The sequence below is a fragment of the Acanthopagrus latus genome, chromosome 13 (assembly GCF_904848185.1).
Source record: "Acanthopagrus latus isolate v.2019 chromosome 13, fAcaLat1.1, whole genome shotgun sequence".
NCBI lineage: Eukaryota > Metazoa > Chordata > Actinopteri > Spariformes > Sparidae > Acanthopagrus > Acanthopagrus latus.
The window spans coordinates 14,939,648-14,956,174 of record NC_051051.1 but is presented as its reverse complement, the minus strand read 5'-3'; the positions used below and the strand labels follow the sequence as shown (position 1 = coordinate 14,956,174).

At 39.7% G+C, this 16,527-nt stretch overlaps 1 protein-coding gene across 4 annotated transcripts in view; it reads left to right on the top strand.

The window, feature by feature from the left end:
- Positions 1–16,527, top strand: part of dscama (Down syndrome cell adhesion molecule a) — a 110,143-nt gene that overhangs the window by 298 nt on the left and 93,318 nt on the right. The window contains exon 2 of one of the 4 annotated variants that reach the window (XM_037120338.1): positions 1,297–1,414. The exons of 1 other annotated variant lie outside the window; for it this stretch is intronic. In XM_037120338.1, the coding sequence (XP_036976233.1) occupies positions 1,387–1,414 (28 nt within the window). In that variant the 5' untranslated portion in view covers positions 1,297–1,386. Of the gene's footprint in view, positions 1–1,296; positions 1,424–16,527 lie in introns of all 4 variants that reach the window. 2 more of the 4 variants (XM_037120334.1, XM_037120335.1) reach the window with 2 other exon arrangements.

Here is a 16,527-nt window from a genome sequence, read left to right as displayed (position 1 = left end):
GCAGCAGTGGTTTAGTGCTAGCAGTGGCTCATGGCTGTTGTAAGTACTTTTAATTAAACAGTATTCATTGAAGTTGGTGTGTTATAATGACGGCTGCATTCTTAACTGGTCGCAGCCTGGGCTTTTTCTGCTTTGAGGAGTGAACATGTCTGTCGTGAAAAGGGTCTGTCCTCCCCCAGTGTCAACATACCACCGTCTTCACAGTAGACAGACAGAAACATGTTGGTAGCAAAAGCACGTGTGTAACTAAGAACACAGATGAGGGCTCTGTTCCATTTAGCTGTGCAAGTTTCGGTTGTTTGGCACTGTTCAAGCTGCCTCACCAGCTTGTCTCACCAGGACACAGAGCCAGCGTGCACACATGCCATAACAAGTGAGAATACTGCCGATGCGAGTCTGTGAAAAATGTCCTGTGTTGATAAATCTGTTTTAAAAGGTGGTATTCAATCTTATTGGATGTAGTTAGTGAATAAAAGAGATGCCAAGTTAAAGGATGAGTACACCCAAAGCTGAAAAATATAATGATGTTGGTGTTAAGTCAGGTGAAGTTGTCTTAGTTCACAAAGCATTTTGGGGCTTCACAGCAAAATGACATTGCAACACTATCCAAAATAACTTGTTTTAAAAATGTAAAAAAAGAAGAAGAAACAGACAACAAGAAACAATGAGTCTATACAAATAGTCTGCTGTTATTTTAGTCTCTGGAAACCATACATCCCAAACTGATTTTAAAAGACACTGCTTGCAACCTCACCCTGCAAGATTTTGTCTTAAAAAAGGGTGTAAATAAAATCTTTTTAAATCAGTTTGTGATCTCTAGACATCAAGAGACTTAGATTACACAGGAGGCATTTTTCTTTGTTGTTGTTTTTTTTTTTTTCAGTGTATTTTTACATTTTAAAACAAGCCCCCCTCTGCTTCAGTTGTTCACGAGAATGCTGCAACACTGTTTTGCTGTGAAGCCCCAGAAATGTTTTGTGGACTACAAATCTGTCTTTCCATCAGCATGGAACTGAGTAGATAATGACTCATTTTAAAATTTTGGGTGAACTGTTTCTTTCTGCACATTTCATACATGCCACCATTGCCCCGATAAGAAATTCAATCAGGCCAATTCTTAAACAGCTGTGTGGTCGAGACATGGGATTCAAGGGGCTTTAAAGTCTGTGTATGAAATTGTCATAGAAAATGAATTGCATGCTATGAAAGTTAACACTTGATTTTCAACATTTTGCAGAAAAACAGTCAAAGAGTAAGTACAAAATTAAGCCTGTGTGACTTCATATTCATTATCAGTGCTCATTTTTGACAAGCCAACCAAGAGGAAGATCCCTGCAGTGGTCCATCCAGGGAGATGCAAACCTCGAGTGTCATTGACAGAAAGGAATGTCAGAGCAGTTCCAGGATGAACTGAGTGAGCCAGGTACCTTTGTTATATGTGTGACAGGAGAGGATACATTTTTGTACATGCCCACATACTGAGAACCAATACCTGTTAATTTAAAAAGCTAATAAGCACGAAGCCAACATCAATCTGAAGCCAATCTTCAAGCAACATTATGTAGAAATTGACATTTTGTTCCCAAGTGCAACACCACGTAGTAAACACAAATCCCAGGTCTGTAACAATTTGTCAGATGTAATGTTACTGCTAACTACAAACAGACAAATTCATTATGAGTTTTCACAATTGAATTATTACAATACACTGTACATCACAATAATTCTGAAGCTGTTATTTTAAGGTATAAAAGTTACATACATTTTGCTGTAAATGTCAAATGTAATGTCAAATGTTGTCTTTATGTGAAGCTGTTTTGAGACTACATACAGGCTAGTCATAATATAAAGACATCATACAGCTCATACTAAGTATTACTTAACCAACATGAGCATAGAACAAATATTTTAAATCCAGATTTTGAGTAGTGACTTCTGTTGTACAAGTGCTGTACAATTTTTTTCAACTCCTGGTCAGCAGAATTGTTGACACTGGACAAAACCTACCTCGTCCATGTGTTTGAGCTTTTCAGAAGTGTATTGTGCAGTTGGGAGTAGAGTTTCATTCAGTTCAAAGATACATAATCACAGGAGAATTTGAAGTCTACTTGTCTGATTCTGGTTCTATGATTCTCTGCAAATAATTACCGAAGAGAAGAAATCTATACATTACTTTTGCAAAAATAAAGGGACACAAATAACCTGGAACGTGCTTTTATTTTTTTTTAAAGCAAAATGTACTCATCTTGATAGAGGATTTAGTCAGTGGTTTGTCTTTCTCATTTGCCTCTGTCAGTGTTTCCTCTCTTCTCCTCTCCTCTTTGATCTCTTTCCATCAGCGTGGCTGTCTAATCACTGCTTGTGGTGGTTGGCTCACTAAATGGCAGATGCTCAATCTCAGAGCCTACATCTGCTACCTGTTTGTACCAATTAACAGGCCCATGATACTGCAGTGACACCTCTTCAGTGGGTTAACAGATGCCACAATTAGCCACTCATTTGAATAGCTGCCTGCTTAGCGAGAGGACCCTTGGTGCATCATCTCCAACTGTGGGGACCGCCTTTCATCCATTTGCCTTTTTTCTTGTTGCCTCTCAAATGAGGCGTGGGAAGGCCAGGGAACCCCGGTGTGTTAAGCAAACAGTCCTTTCACCAGATCCCCAAATTAGCTCTCCAGATTCTGTTGCAGCTACGGGATAAACTGTAGAGTTGCACATGAAAAGGGGGAGGTGCTGAGTAGTCTTGCATTAATGCATTTGACACACTTTTGGCGTTTTGAACTTCTGTTGGTCGGTCTGCATATTGTTCTGAGTATCCAATCTTGCCAAGCTCAGCAGATACATCTGTGCTCCAAAAACCTTTAGACAGAGGTGGTCCAGATGTTCCTGTTCAGTGTGGGACAGCCCCTGTTTGGTCTGGTGTCGTATGTGTGGTGTCAGTTACTGCATTTACACAAGCTGTCTTTAAGGTGCCTTACACCGGAATATCCCTTTAAAGATTATTTGTCACTGTACCCTCAAGCCCATGATCGGACTACTTGCAGTATAAGACAGACTTTTCCTGAAGATTAGTCATGGAAAGTCATGTCACTCAGCCACCCTGAGAAAAGGATTTTTAATGCAAGCTTCATTCACTAACCAGTGTCGGAAAAGAAATGTTTTTCATCATGTACAGCGGGTTATGATGGCCTTGACAGGTTCATGGCTAGGTGTCACCTGCATGTGAAGACGTTTTTACAGGGAGCCCATAGGTTGAGGCCCCCCACACGGCATGTTGTTCCTCAGTGGGATCTCCAGATGGCCTTATAGGCCTACCACTTTGACCTTGGTGTGGTCAGATCTCAGAGATGTTGTCTCAGAGACAGCTGGTTCCACATCTCATTCAGTGCTTGGGTGCATCGACTGAGGGGACTTTGTCTGGACCAAGCTGAGGTGTTTTATTCTGGCACCCAGCTCTGCCAGATTGGTGCAGTCCAACTGACACCTGCAGGCAGGTGGCACTTGGCCTGTGGACGGCTGTAATTTTCGGTGTTTAGCTTGTGGTGTTTGGTTTGGCTTCAGCTGCAAGTACATCTCATCCCTATGGCCTTCACCTTAGGTGATAACCCACAGTGAAGCAGTTAGAACTGGAATTGCATCCAGGTGAATCAGGTTTTAATTACACGAACAAATACAGGTGTGAAACTTAGCTGGGCAATGTTTCCATTCGATCACGATTCTAATGAACCACAGTTTTATCTATCACTGCACATGGCTGCTTATTAATCTTTTAATACCAGCGGTAAGAAAAATCCAAAGTCCCTTTTAATTTAGAATTTAATTATAACAATCAGACTCTACTTTATTAAAAAAATGCATCTTTTCAATGCCAGTATCTGTATGACCAACTTCAGTACATAAACATTACAGAAACATGCGTAAATCAGTCTGCACTTGCATCACAACCGTGCTAGTATCTACAAAACTATAAATTTCACATAGCGGCTCAAAGATAGGACACTTCCTAGGCAGGCATCACAAACATGTCATTGCTGCATGTACATCTCTCAGAGTTGGATGCTTCCTGTGTTCTATATGGCATCAGGTGAAACGGCTAAAGTGGCAAGCAATTATTTGAGGCAGAAACATGTCTCACATTTGATTTGGGCTTCCCAGCAAATTCACAAAATCAATGATCCACATAGGCAGCAATCTACCGATTATGCTCCATCTCTGCATTGATACAGAATGTGCACATTGTTATGCATCTTATAATCAAGTAATTCCATTACTAAGGAAAATCTAATGAACTACTGGAAAATTCTCAATACAAAACACTTTCTTCAGAATATAGTATACATACATATATTGTCAAGAGTCTATTAATTTAAATACTGTTCATTTCACAATTAAGATGTTTCCTACTTCACTGTAAAGTCCATTTCAAGTGTTTGTGTAAACACTTTTTAAGTTTTTGATTTTAAGTTGAAAGTTTTTAAGTTTGCACATCACACTTGTTTTGTCCAATGCCTGTAACTGTAACTATGTTAAAGTGAGATATAATGAGTGCATCTTTATGTCCCCTTATTGGCAGATGAATGTGAAAACAGTCTCGTGCACAAACATCACTGTGAACTCACAGTAACTTAACATAGAGTGAAGAGAGTGGAGGGGGCCTCTAGTATGGGTTTAACATCAGTTTAACATTTTATCATCACATCAAATAGAAAAAAATGTAAGCAAATCAGGACATTGTGAGCTAAAATGGAGACCTTCATCATGTCCTGTTTCTGGTTCAAACTTCCTTAGTAATGCATACATATGATTGGGGATAATATACCAGTCCCAGCTTAGTTTGCATTTTTTAATTACATAATCTTTATATCATTTTCAAGATATTTTGTATCTTGAAATGTGATAAATTATCACTGTAGGACAAAAGCATGCACACTGAGCATATTTTTTTCAAATGATGTCTGTTCAACATCAGAACTGCAGTATAGTCACTGCAAAGGTATGAACAGTAGATCCACATTCTGTAGTACGGCTGGTCAGCCAGTATCCACTGAGGCCAAATGGATTTTTTTTTTTTTTTTTAACTCTGATAACAATATATTTGTAATAACATGCCTTGTGCATTGTCTTCCTTCATTTTTGGCTTGAAAACTCCTGCATGGATCACATGTGGTCACAATAGTCATTCATCACTGTGAATCATGGCTGTCTGTTTACTGTCACATGTCCCCAACATATACTGTGTGATATACTTTGGGTAATGTAGCAACAAAGATGATTATGGGGCATTAAAGCTCTTAAATTAGATTAATGGAAATGATTTCTTCAGGGCTGAAACCATTAGACGATTAATTTATTAGTCAAATGACAGATAACTCTGGGAAGTTGCAATAGGCATTTATAAAAAAAAAAAAAAAAAAAAAGATAATGGTTGTATGGATTAACATGAATATTAATGCATTATTATCAAACAATATATTAATTTGCAGCCCTTCATTCTGCCTGATGTTGCGGACGAGAAGTATTTCTGATCTGAAATCATAATTTTCCTCAGTGTGGTTCCTGAATATTTTGCTCTGAAAATTATTTTTTCAAAATTGAAAACCAAACTGTGAGTATTCTGTGAGCTTTTACCCAGTCATGGTCAGCAACATTTTTAGTAGAGGTTGACTGTGAAATGTTCTAAGCCAAAATCAATGTTCTTGGTTAAAAAGCATAAAATATGTGTTGTTTTAAAAGGCAGCCAATTACAGACAAGGAAACTGTTTACATAAATTATGAACCACAGTAGGTGATGTGTAACAACAAAATGACAGCACTGTTACTAGGGCTAAGTGCTAATCTTGGGTGGGGGAAAAAAACTGAATTCTCAGAGAATATTTAAGTCAAAAAGAGGCTTACTGGTGTGGTTCTGCCCTAGTTCTCACCAGTACTTTGTCAGCATGTGAATGTGTGAGATGTGTATGTGTAATTGCATGCATGTGTGTGAGGGTAATTGCGTGTGTGTGCGCACGTCTAAGCCTCAGGACCATGCATGTACACTCACAAGACGCTGTGTGTATGAGCATTCACTGTAATCCTGCCTGTGTGTACGTGGATCAAAACCACATGTGTCATTTTTGCACAAAGAGTATGATCAATGCAACATTCTTGCGCAGCCAATGAGGAGAGAGCCCTTGTTACTGGGCAGTTATGTGTTTATTTTCCCCCCCTGTTCTTTCGTGAGGTCGATGTCACGCGTCAAGCCTCATAGACTCTCAGATCAGCATGAGTCTTTACGACACACCAGGGTCCTGCGGTTGTGATGAACATCAGCACTCTCACTGGTTTTGTAGGTCAACCAGTATTGAGCTACGGGTGCAGCCCAGCTCACAACACATGTACTTGTGTGCACAGCTTTTACACTCAGAGCAAAGGTCATATAGGAAATTCTACCCTCAAAAGTCCAGAATATTGGCTGGAGTTGGTGAAGGAAAATCTCCATTGACTTCTTTTTGTCAGTAATCTGCAAGTCTAATTTTTCTAATTTCACTGTAAACAACTAAAATCACATCTATCAAGGAAAAAAAGAAAAATCAGTATTTCCTATGAGGAATTATAAGTTTTTAGTTATTATTGGTGGATCCCTGTCAAATGATTATCACATGAGATGACAGTTTATCCACAGCCAAATTCATCATATTCACATTTACTCGCTATTCATTATATAATATGTTAATCTATTATCAGTAGTGGAAGAGGTATAAAAACACTTGATTAAAAGTCAATATTAGCACAAACATGCTCTTACTGTATATTACTAATGCATTAATATGTGAGCAGAATTCTAATGCTGTAGCTCCTTGAACAGAAGGCTTATTTGAGTCTATTGACAGACAATTGTGTAATTATTAAAATTAGTTTTTGAGCAAAAATGCCAATATTTCCTTGACCCAGCTTCTCAAGCGTGGAAACTATCTTTGTAATTTCAAATGTGTTTCTGTTTTGGATCGTGGTTAGTTGAATTATGGTCTGGTGCCAGGTATGTGATTCTGAGGAATCTAAAAACAATACATTTTTGAGTGAAATTACCCAACCCAACCCCACATGTGTAATATAGGATATGCATTTAAAGAACGTTCACATCATCAAAACTCCTAAACGTCCTTAAGCATTATTGATGACATGAACTTGGTGTACCGGATGGTACAGTACTGCAGATACAGCCCTGGTTTTGCAAGCGTGATGACAACAAAACAAATATTTCCCTCGGAAATGTCAAAGTATAAAATCCATCAGATGGAAATCGTCCAGTAAAGTACAAGTACCTCAAAACTGCACTGAGGTACAGTACTTTAATATATGCCTTTTTTAAAGGGGATGAAGTATCTTTCATAGAAAAAGAAACACAACTTAAAGAAAACATTCCTAGCTTTGTCCACTCGAGGATGTTGACAGTAATCATAAACTCCTGACAGTATTGCATGGAAATGTTATAATACTGCCCAACCCAATAACCCAATTTAAAGACACAGCAAATATGCAGCTTGATTACCACAGTCATGATATAGCAGGATTTAAATTGCTTTCCAGCAATGCCAGCCATGACCACATGGTGGCACCAGCCCTCACTGACTCATCCATGAACTCAACGCCACTGATGAGCTCAATGGAGATAAATCCTCTTTACTGGAAGGCTTCAACTTTAATCTTAACAATCTCTTTACACCATTCATGTAAAAAACATACGTATATAACAATAAGGAAAAAACATCTGTGTGAACCCCTCAGACAAGTAAACAAGAAGAACAACAAAGGGATTTACTAATAAGTCAGCTAGTTACCAATAACCTGATCTCCTTGTACATTAAAAACACGGCTGTCTGATTTACTGAAGATGAATACTTGTATTTTGCGTTCACAAAGCATCAGCCTTATTTCGCTACTGTTGTAGTTCAGCATAGTGGTGAATTTGTCCTAAGAAACATTAAAATTGCCTTTGAAGATTCCCAGTTGAGGTATTTTATCTGATGCCATCTTTGCAGAGTTAAATGTTTGTGTCCCCAGCGTTCTCTTTTGGTTGGTCAGTGTAGGATTGCTGTTGACAATTTTGTATTTAGGTCAGTGTGGCCCCCTCAGGGTCTGACAAACCACTTTCTCCCCGAGTCCCCATGATTGACACATTTTCTTATAGCAAATGAAGTCCTGCTCCTCCGGTTTTAAATTCTTGATGAGTAACATGTTATAAAATACAACACTAAACGCTCCTGTTGGTGCGTTCTCATTTAGAAATCCCTGAATACCATTTAGATATCCCCTTAGTACCACTGATAATATTACTAATAAATATGACTTGAATATTATAATTATCCAACAAGCTGCATGTGTTTATTCTTTGAATGTTAATCCCATCACTGTGTCATATACTACAAACAGACATATGTCCCCTCTGGGTCATGAAGATGTTGTTGTGCATAGACTGCAGCATCACGTGACCCAGCCAGCAGAGATGGCTACCTGTTGTCCTATGTGCTGCCTCTCCTCACCACTTCTAGACAGTGTTGGTAATAATCAGCAGCCTGGCAAAAACCAGAATTACCAGGACATCCACTAAGAACATAATGCCTGTCTTAGACACTGGGCATCTGTTGGCATTTCCTCGTGATATGTTGTATACATGGGGTGGGGTCGAGGTGAGGAGGAGGAGGGAGGAATGGAGAGGGGAGGGAGCTTCAGGCTGGGATTAAGGGGGAGCCGTGAAGGGGGTGAGGAGAAGGAGCAGAGATGACCTGACCACATGCTCCATCCGTAAAGCGCTTTTCTTCTGTGTTGGCGTTGTGCCCTGGACAGCCAGTCCAGGTCAAAGCCAGAGCCCCCACTGGGCGATGCCCCATGCTGCAGTCAACAGGCATTGTGATCTGCAGGTCTGCCCAGTCGGCCTCTCCAGGCTGATGATGCGGGATGTGGAGGGTACTGGGAGGTCTGCACGCTAATTCTTTACTCAGCGTCAACTGCAACGTCACTTGGCAGGCATAATGGTAGAAGACAAGCCTGAGAACACTTATACTTGGGGTGTCATGATTCCCCATATGCACGATTCCATTTGATTTGATTTCAATTTTACACTGACAGCTGTGCTATTTAGAGACTCGCATCTAGATTTGTAGATCAACAGATCACTGGTTGACAGCTGTAATGGACATCTTTAAATTCTTCTTTAAAGAGATATTTTTCAACTGCAACTTCAACTTTATCCTGGTGACTTTTTGCCGGTCAGTGTTTGGCAACAAAACACGGTGATTAAGATAAAGGATCTCTGATCAACTCAAACTCTGTTTGTCAGTTATTTGTCTTTGTGCACACAGGATAACTGACTGATACTGCCTTTGAAGTTGATAATTGAAATTGAAAACTAATTTCTACAAATTTGATTTAGAATTGAAATTGTGACACCCTTAAAAGCACATGCTTTAAATTACATACGAAAATAACTTTTATTATTAATAACAGTTATAATTACAACTTTAGACTATGTAAAATCAAAGTTTGAAGAAGACAAAGATTTATCTTTAAAATATTTTCTTGATTAATTAACTATTTTTCTTCAGATAATTTAAAATAAAATGTAGTTATTATTTTCCTATAGCCAAGGTGATTTATTCAGTAGCTTTTATCATTTAAACAGCATTCCAGCTCAAAAATATTCAGGTTGGATTTGAGATGCTGAGACCTGGGAATCTTTCATTGTTACTTGAAAAAGAATGTATAGAAATTTTTAACAATTTTAGATAGCTGGCAAACTTTTTTTTGTCAACAGGTCAATCAACTCATTGGCTGCAGCTCTAAATACAGTGTTCAGATCTGTTGGACTCCAATAAATGAGTAACCAAAGCCATGGTCAACAAAACACAAGTGTTAAATTGAGGGTGAATGTATTTGACAGTAAAACTGGTCAGTGTCGACAGCTATTGATATGAAAACTGCATTTTAATGCATTTCTTGAATGAAGTTCAGGCACAATGCTAACAACATAGACTTACACACCATTCTAACATAAATAATTATCACTGCAGTCACTAAATATAAATGATACATTTTGGTCAATTGTTAAACACCCCGTGTAGGAGCAACTTGTTACAGTTTTATCTGGTAATGCCTTCAAAATTGTCTGCAATACACAAGTCAGACATTTTCTGGATACTATTTGGTGATATTTGGTTGTCAACATAATTCAGTACAGAGTTCTCCTCCGTGCCTATGCAACAGGAGCGCCACAAAACTTTTTTTCTGTCTGCTGTTGAAGATTGATTTTCATTCCCATTCCTATATTGAATCCCAAGGACAGAAGAAGACAAAGACGACAATATACTGGAGAAACATGGGCTCAAGGACAATTCATAGCCATTCTTCCCTGCATACTGGAATGGATTATCTTTATACATTAATATAGAGAGCAAAAGTCACTTTTAATGATGAAATATTCAACTTCTTTGGTGTCTGCCTGAGTATAATTTGACAAAACACAGTTAATTAGATGAAACCCCCGTGATTGTTGATAAACTGACCAGAATCAGTTGAGAACTTGGGCAAGCTTTGCCTTGGGATCAATTAGTCAGTTCCTGTTCTTTTCCTTCCACTGTCTGGTGAAATTAGCTCAAACTGCTGCACCCTCCCACCGCCACCACCCTCATCCCCGCTTCAACTCCAGTGAAACCGCCCAGAGAGTACAACGTTTTGCGCAAGGTGACTTCCAACTCCTGACAGGCTTTCTGTCGAGTAAACGTTGAAGATGCCCTGGGGCAGAGTGCCAGCGCCGAGGCCAGATGGGAGCCCCGGTCTGTACCTGCCACCCCCCTCAACCCAGTGCCAGTCCCCTGACACCCCCTTCTGCCATCTGTGCCGACCTGCCCCTAGCTGTCAACAGTTCAAGAGCGGGTTGTGGAGTTCCCGCCTGTACGTGGCAGCCGACAACACAGCTGTGCAGATGTTGTCAGGGCAAAAAGATGGCGACGGCGGCGACAGCAATGCTAACATCTGTGCTCCCTGTGGGAACAACAGAGCAGCACTTTGCAAGAAAGCCAGTTGCTGTGATACTGTGTCAATGAGCTGACAGACGTGCTGCTTAACGTCCTGTGTGGAATCATCAGCACTGCTCCTGGCTTCCTCGTCCCTCCCGTCGTGCTCAGTGTCACCACTGCATAATACTTTGTCAGTTCCATAAATATGTTCTGGGGATTAAACTCAGATTAAGACACTGTAAACTAGACAGATTTACGTCAACTAAGTAGATCACAGTGATGTGATGCCGAAAACACCCCAGATCATAGGTTACACAACATGTAATCCAAATATCACTCTGTTTGTTAAATCTGCATCCTCGCATGTTTATATCTTTAGTGGCATGATAAAAGTGTTCCATTGAAATCCTCTCCTCTGTTCCTGTGTGACTCCTGGCTGCTGATTTTCCTGTCACTGGATGCTCTCCCCCACCTCACCCTCTTCATGCTGCTTGATGCAGTCTGTGGCATGTGTCAGGTAGAGTCCTTCATTACCACCCTGCTGCTCTCCCTCGCTCTCCCGCTCACATACACACACACACACACACACACACACACACACACACACACACACACACACACACACACAAAGAACAATGCATAGGATGTGAATGTGTTCATCTAAATTGTGTGTGTCGAGGGGGAGGGGGGGGGGCACAGGAGTGAAGGAAAATGAATAAAAGGACTTCATACATTTTTATGACCGTACCGATAAGGTCAGTCATGTGCTGTGGTTACTAAGCAACACTGCCACCCCATGTTGGACAGTTACGGACCAGCTGAGTCAAACTCCAATATGTTTACTATTGCTCCGTGAATGACGGGCGACCAGCCCCCTTGCTTCCCATATATCTCTGGTTAGCGTAGCATCACAGTCACAATAAAATGAACACAACCAGCATGAACATATATAACAAATTATGGAAAACATGTGCACCTAAATGCCTCCAGACAGTTCAGTGAATTCACGGGGAAACGAACAAAAAGCTACAGAACGCCTCATTATACAATATTTTTCTAACAAGGCCTCAAAGCTGCTCTAGAATAACTGCATGTCATGTTAGCTCACTTAAATCAAATATCAAATATTTTATAACATGAAGTGAACATCACCATATTGGTTTTCCAATATATTAGGAAAATATGTACAGACTTTCTGGAGGTAGAGACTGAAAAGGAATATCCCATGCATACAAATTGAACAAAATTTTGTGAATCGCAATAATCAACTCAGAATATGCAAGTTGTGAATTCTGCTACTTTAAATCAAAAGCCCTAAAATCCCAGAATTACCTCTGGATGACCCTGCTGTGCACTCAATCAGGAGTGGACAGGAGTGCATTGAGCCGTGAGATGCAAAGTAATCAATGAGGGGAATCAATATATAGATCCACTAAGGTGGGCCATCAAGGAGCTCTGTTCTGTCTACTCATTTGCTTGCTACCTTATGAGGCAGGGTGATTATGGAAACCAATAAGGGAGAATTAGTGCTTTTGAGCCTTGTTAACCAGGGTTCTACCAGGCATTTAGTTAGTCGTCCATTCCTTAAAGGACTGTAATGTATGTATGGACCACTGCATCTAACATATAGTTCGTGAATGCCTCTCAGGAGTAGATTGGCACTCCAGTAATCAGTCAACATGCAAAAGAACTATTTTGAAACTAGAAACACATTATTCACTGCCTTTTGTTCAGTTTAATGTCATAGATAATTGGCCAAACATAGAAAGCATGAAGTTACATCGAGACATATCCAGCACAGACACTCTGTCCCAATCCGAGTACACCCCTTGCCCCGACGTCTTAGCCTCTGTTTCATGCTTTGGCCTCGATTCCACCGGTCATGTCTTTGTGAGCTCACATGTGTGACACTTTTTAGTTCGGTCCTCCATGTGGCTTCATACCCTACTGGGACTGCTTTAGAAGCAGAGCGTCCTGTCTGTCTGTTATTTCTGACTTGCTCTGAATGTGTTTATTTCATCATTTTTCTCAGATTTTTATGCTTCTACCATGGGTGATGAGACTACATACAGTAGATAAATGTTTTTTTTCCTTTGCCTGTTGTGTGTCCATTGCCAGTCTGTCCAACTTCTGTGTTTGTTGTGCTGTATATCTTGAGTCTGAACAGGTTATTATATTTTGAGAACTACCCAGATGCTCTATGCTGTTCTGTTGTTTGACTTCCTGCCTGGCTGGATCTGCTCTGTGCAGGTTGACGAGGCTCATCTAATATCAATGCAAACTGGCAGGGTAGTAGCACAGTTCGTTGATTTTAGCCTATCCAGCACAGTTAGTGGCTTTCTCTCTTTTTTTCTGTTTAATTTGATGATTTGATTTCTAAACATTTATGATGAATTGTGAGCATTATGTTTCTCCATCAGATAAATGGTAAATGGCATTGTGATACTACCAGGATTGCTTCTTTAACACAAGGGAAACACAGATGAAGTCAGCATATCGCAAATGTCCAGTTGCGTTTGTTTACATAATCACATCAATGACAACTGATGACATACTGTGTGAGGGTTTTGAAGGGTTGGCCCATTTCATAGATGCTGAAATTCCAAGTTCTCCATTAGCAGTAGTCTCAGTAGGATGATATAACGCAGCACAAGAAATTTGAGGAGGAGATGTAGCTATGCCTCCTTACTTATTGGAGGAACATCAACAGTTTAAGAGTATCCAAGGCTCAATTTGTCCTAAAAATTCTTTGTTGTTTGAGAGGGAGCAGACTATCAGTTTTTGTTTCGAAAAAAAACCTGCAGTAGAAAGCGTATGCCACATAGCAGACACAGCACTTTCCTCCCTCTAATGGCAAGGAATTACTCTCAAAGGGAACACGATTTCTCCATTTCTTTATTCTGGAGACATGTCGACTCATTAAACTTGAATTGTGACTTTGTCTCACGTTCCGTTCAGAATTTATGGGCGGAGAGAAGGATTCAAAGATGATCTAATAAAATGAAGGTCTCAGGATGTACGTTAGACTACTGTTCCTCCATTTCTACCTCATAACGTGGTGTGAATTATTCAGCAGTCTGACCCAGGCAGCAAAGCTCCCCTATTCCTTATGAGTCACAGATTAAGATGAACCTGCAGTTAGTGGTCACCTTTAAGACATTATCAGATATATATTTTATTGTTTGAATATAATCAGAGTACTTGAGTGTATTTTGTTAATAAGAGCCATAAAAGTTTCCCTTAGGGAATCTGGCTCTTTGTAGTTAAGATTAATGGATATTATTATTCCCCACTGTACAATGGCTTTTTGTTGAATCCATACACTACACAGTGGATATATTATGCTGTAAATGAGCTGCTACCTGAACTGAACTAAACAGAGGAGTTGAAGTGAAGGGGAAAACATTAATATACAGATTGTGTTAACTGAATGTACAAATATTATTTTGGACATCTGTAACATAAAGCTTTATCCCAGAATCCCACCATGATTACAAATTACACGACTATTTTTTGTATTCTTCTGATTACAACTCTACCATAGTTACCAGTGAAAATAAGCGGTTTTGCTTTTGTTGAGCCCAGGTCCTCAACCTGACAAGTGGTTGTCACTATATGTGTGGCATGAGGTATTTATAAGCCTTGCTCTGGTTTCTGTGTTTAATAATGAGTACAGTACTCACATTTTACTCACAGCACAAGCAAAGTGCACTATCTCTTTTTGTTTTTCACAACCAATGCTCTACATTATTAAGATATTGTTTCATTGGATAAATCAATATACTATAATTAGACCTATGGGTAATTTTGTACAAGTTAGGGCTAATTAGCAAGTGTTGCGATGGTAAACATGGTGAACATTACAATTGCTAACCTTTAACATGTTTACATTGTTGTTGTGGGCATGTTATCATGCTAAGATCAGTATGTAGCGCTAATGAGCATATGTAAGAATGGTAACACACTAAACTAAGATCTTGAACATGGTAAACCTTACACTTACACTTTCATGTTAACATTGTAATTGTGGACCTTTTGCTGTGTTAAGATTAGCATGTAGTGGTAATTAGCCAAAGTTAGAATGCTAATATTCTAAACTGAGATGTTGAACATGGCAAACCCATGATTGCTAAGCATTAACATGTTAGTGTTGTCATTGTGGGCATGTTAGCATGATAACATTAGTGTGTAACTAAAGCAGTGCTTTGTGCAGAGCTGCTTCTTTCTTCTTTTTTTTTTTAAACCATTCAGCTGTTTAAAAATACATTCAACTTATTGTCTCAGAGTCACTGCACAATACACCCCTTTATCAGCTGAAAAAGAAGCCCCGGAAATGTCTGCGAAGGTTTAACATTTAAATAACAGAAGGATTTAAAGTAGAAGATAGAAGATAATACCCTTGATTTGATCATAACCTCACAACATATCATAGAGTTAAAGCGAGGATTAGAGAAATAGGGATTGAGCTCTTCATGACCATGCAGCCAGTGATTTTAATCCAATCTCTGAACCTAAACAGTCCACTGGGATAAACAGTGAAGAGAATCATTCACCATATGGCTGAGTGACTGGGCATAGCAAGACAAAAAAAAGACAACAAATCAACAAGACTGGTGAGGAAATGGGTCACTGCCAAGATGATGGTAGTCTTGGCATTGTGTGTGTATTTTGTCAACAGCACAAACTAGCAACGATGTGTCTGTTGTAAATATGTAACATTTAGTCTGTGGGATTTTGCTTATTCTCATAAATTTGCTCGTAAAGTAGCCATTGAATATGTCTGTCTGGGTTTTGCTGTTGTTTTGAATGAAATTGAAATCTTTCAGCAAATTTCCTCACTTGCATTTGTGGCAAAAAATAGAAGATATCAATAAATAAATGTGGAAATCCAAACATGTATATAGTTAAATATCAGTAGGTCTTGATGTGTAAGCCTAATGCGTTCCCTTGTTTTTGCAGGCAGACTTAGGTACTGTGCGACCTGCAACTGGAGCAGAATATGTTGCACACTATGGTTTCTAATAATAATCCATTTGAAAAGGGTATTGGGGTATTGTTAGTGCCAGGCTGCAGACCAGTGTTGTACAGTGGCAAATAGGAGAAGAGGAGGCGTGCACATTAGAATGAACACAACACCAGAACTGTAAGAACAACAAACCCCCTCACTGCTGGGAGCCAATGAGACTGACAGGGAGGGGGATTAGGCAAATTGAACACAAACAAAAAAAATACTTTGTATTCAATGTGTGAGAAACAGCGCATGTTTTCCTGCCTGCCATGTTGGTTGGATGGTTGGAGTCAGTGATAATGATCTGTTTTATTTTAGGGATGCCCGGCTGGAAGCACATGCAGGCCCCAGACAGGCAGTGACAGGTCCTGTATTCCTGGTGCATAGCATGTTCATGTGCAGGTCTGATGTGGATGCTGAGCCTAAGAGACAGACAGTGTATCTGGGTGCAGGGCTAAAGCATGGCTCGCCTGCTACACTATTTGAACATAAATGGGCCACGCTAAATTCAAGCAGTCACATGGCAGCG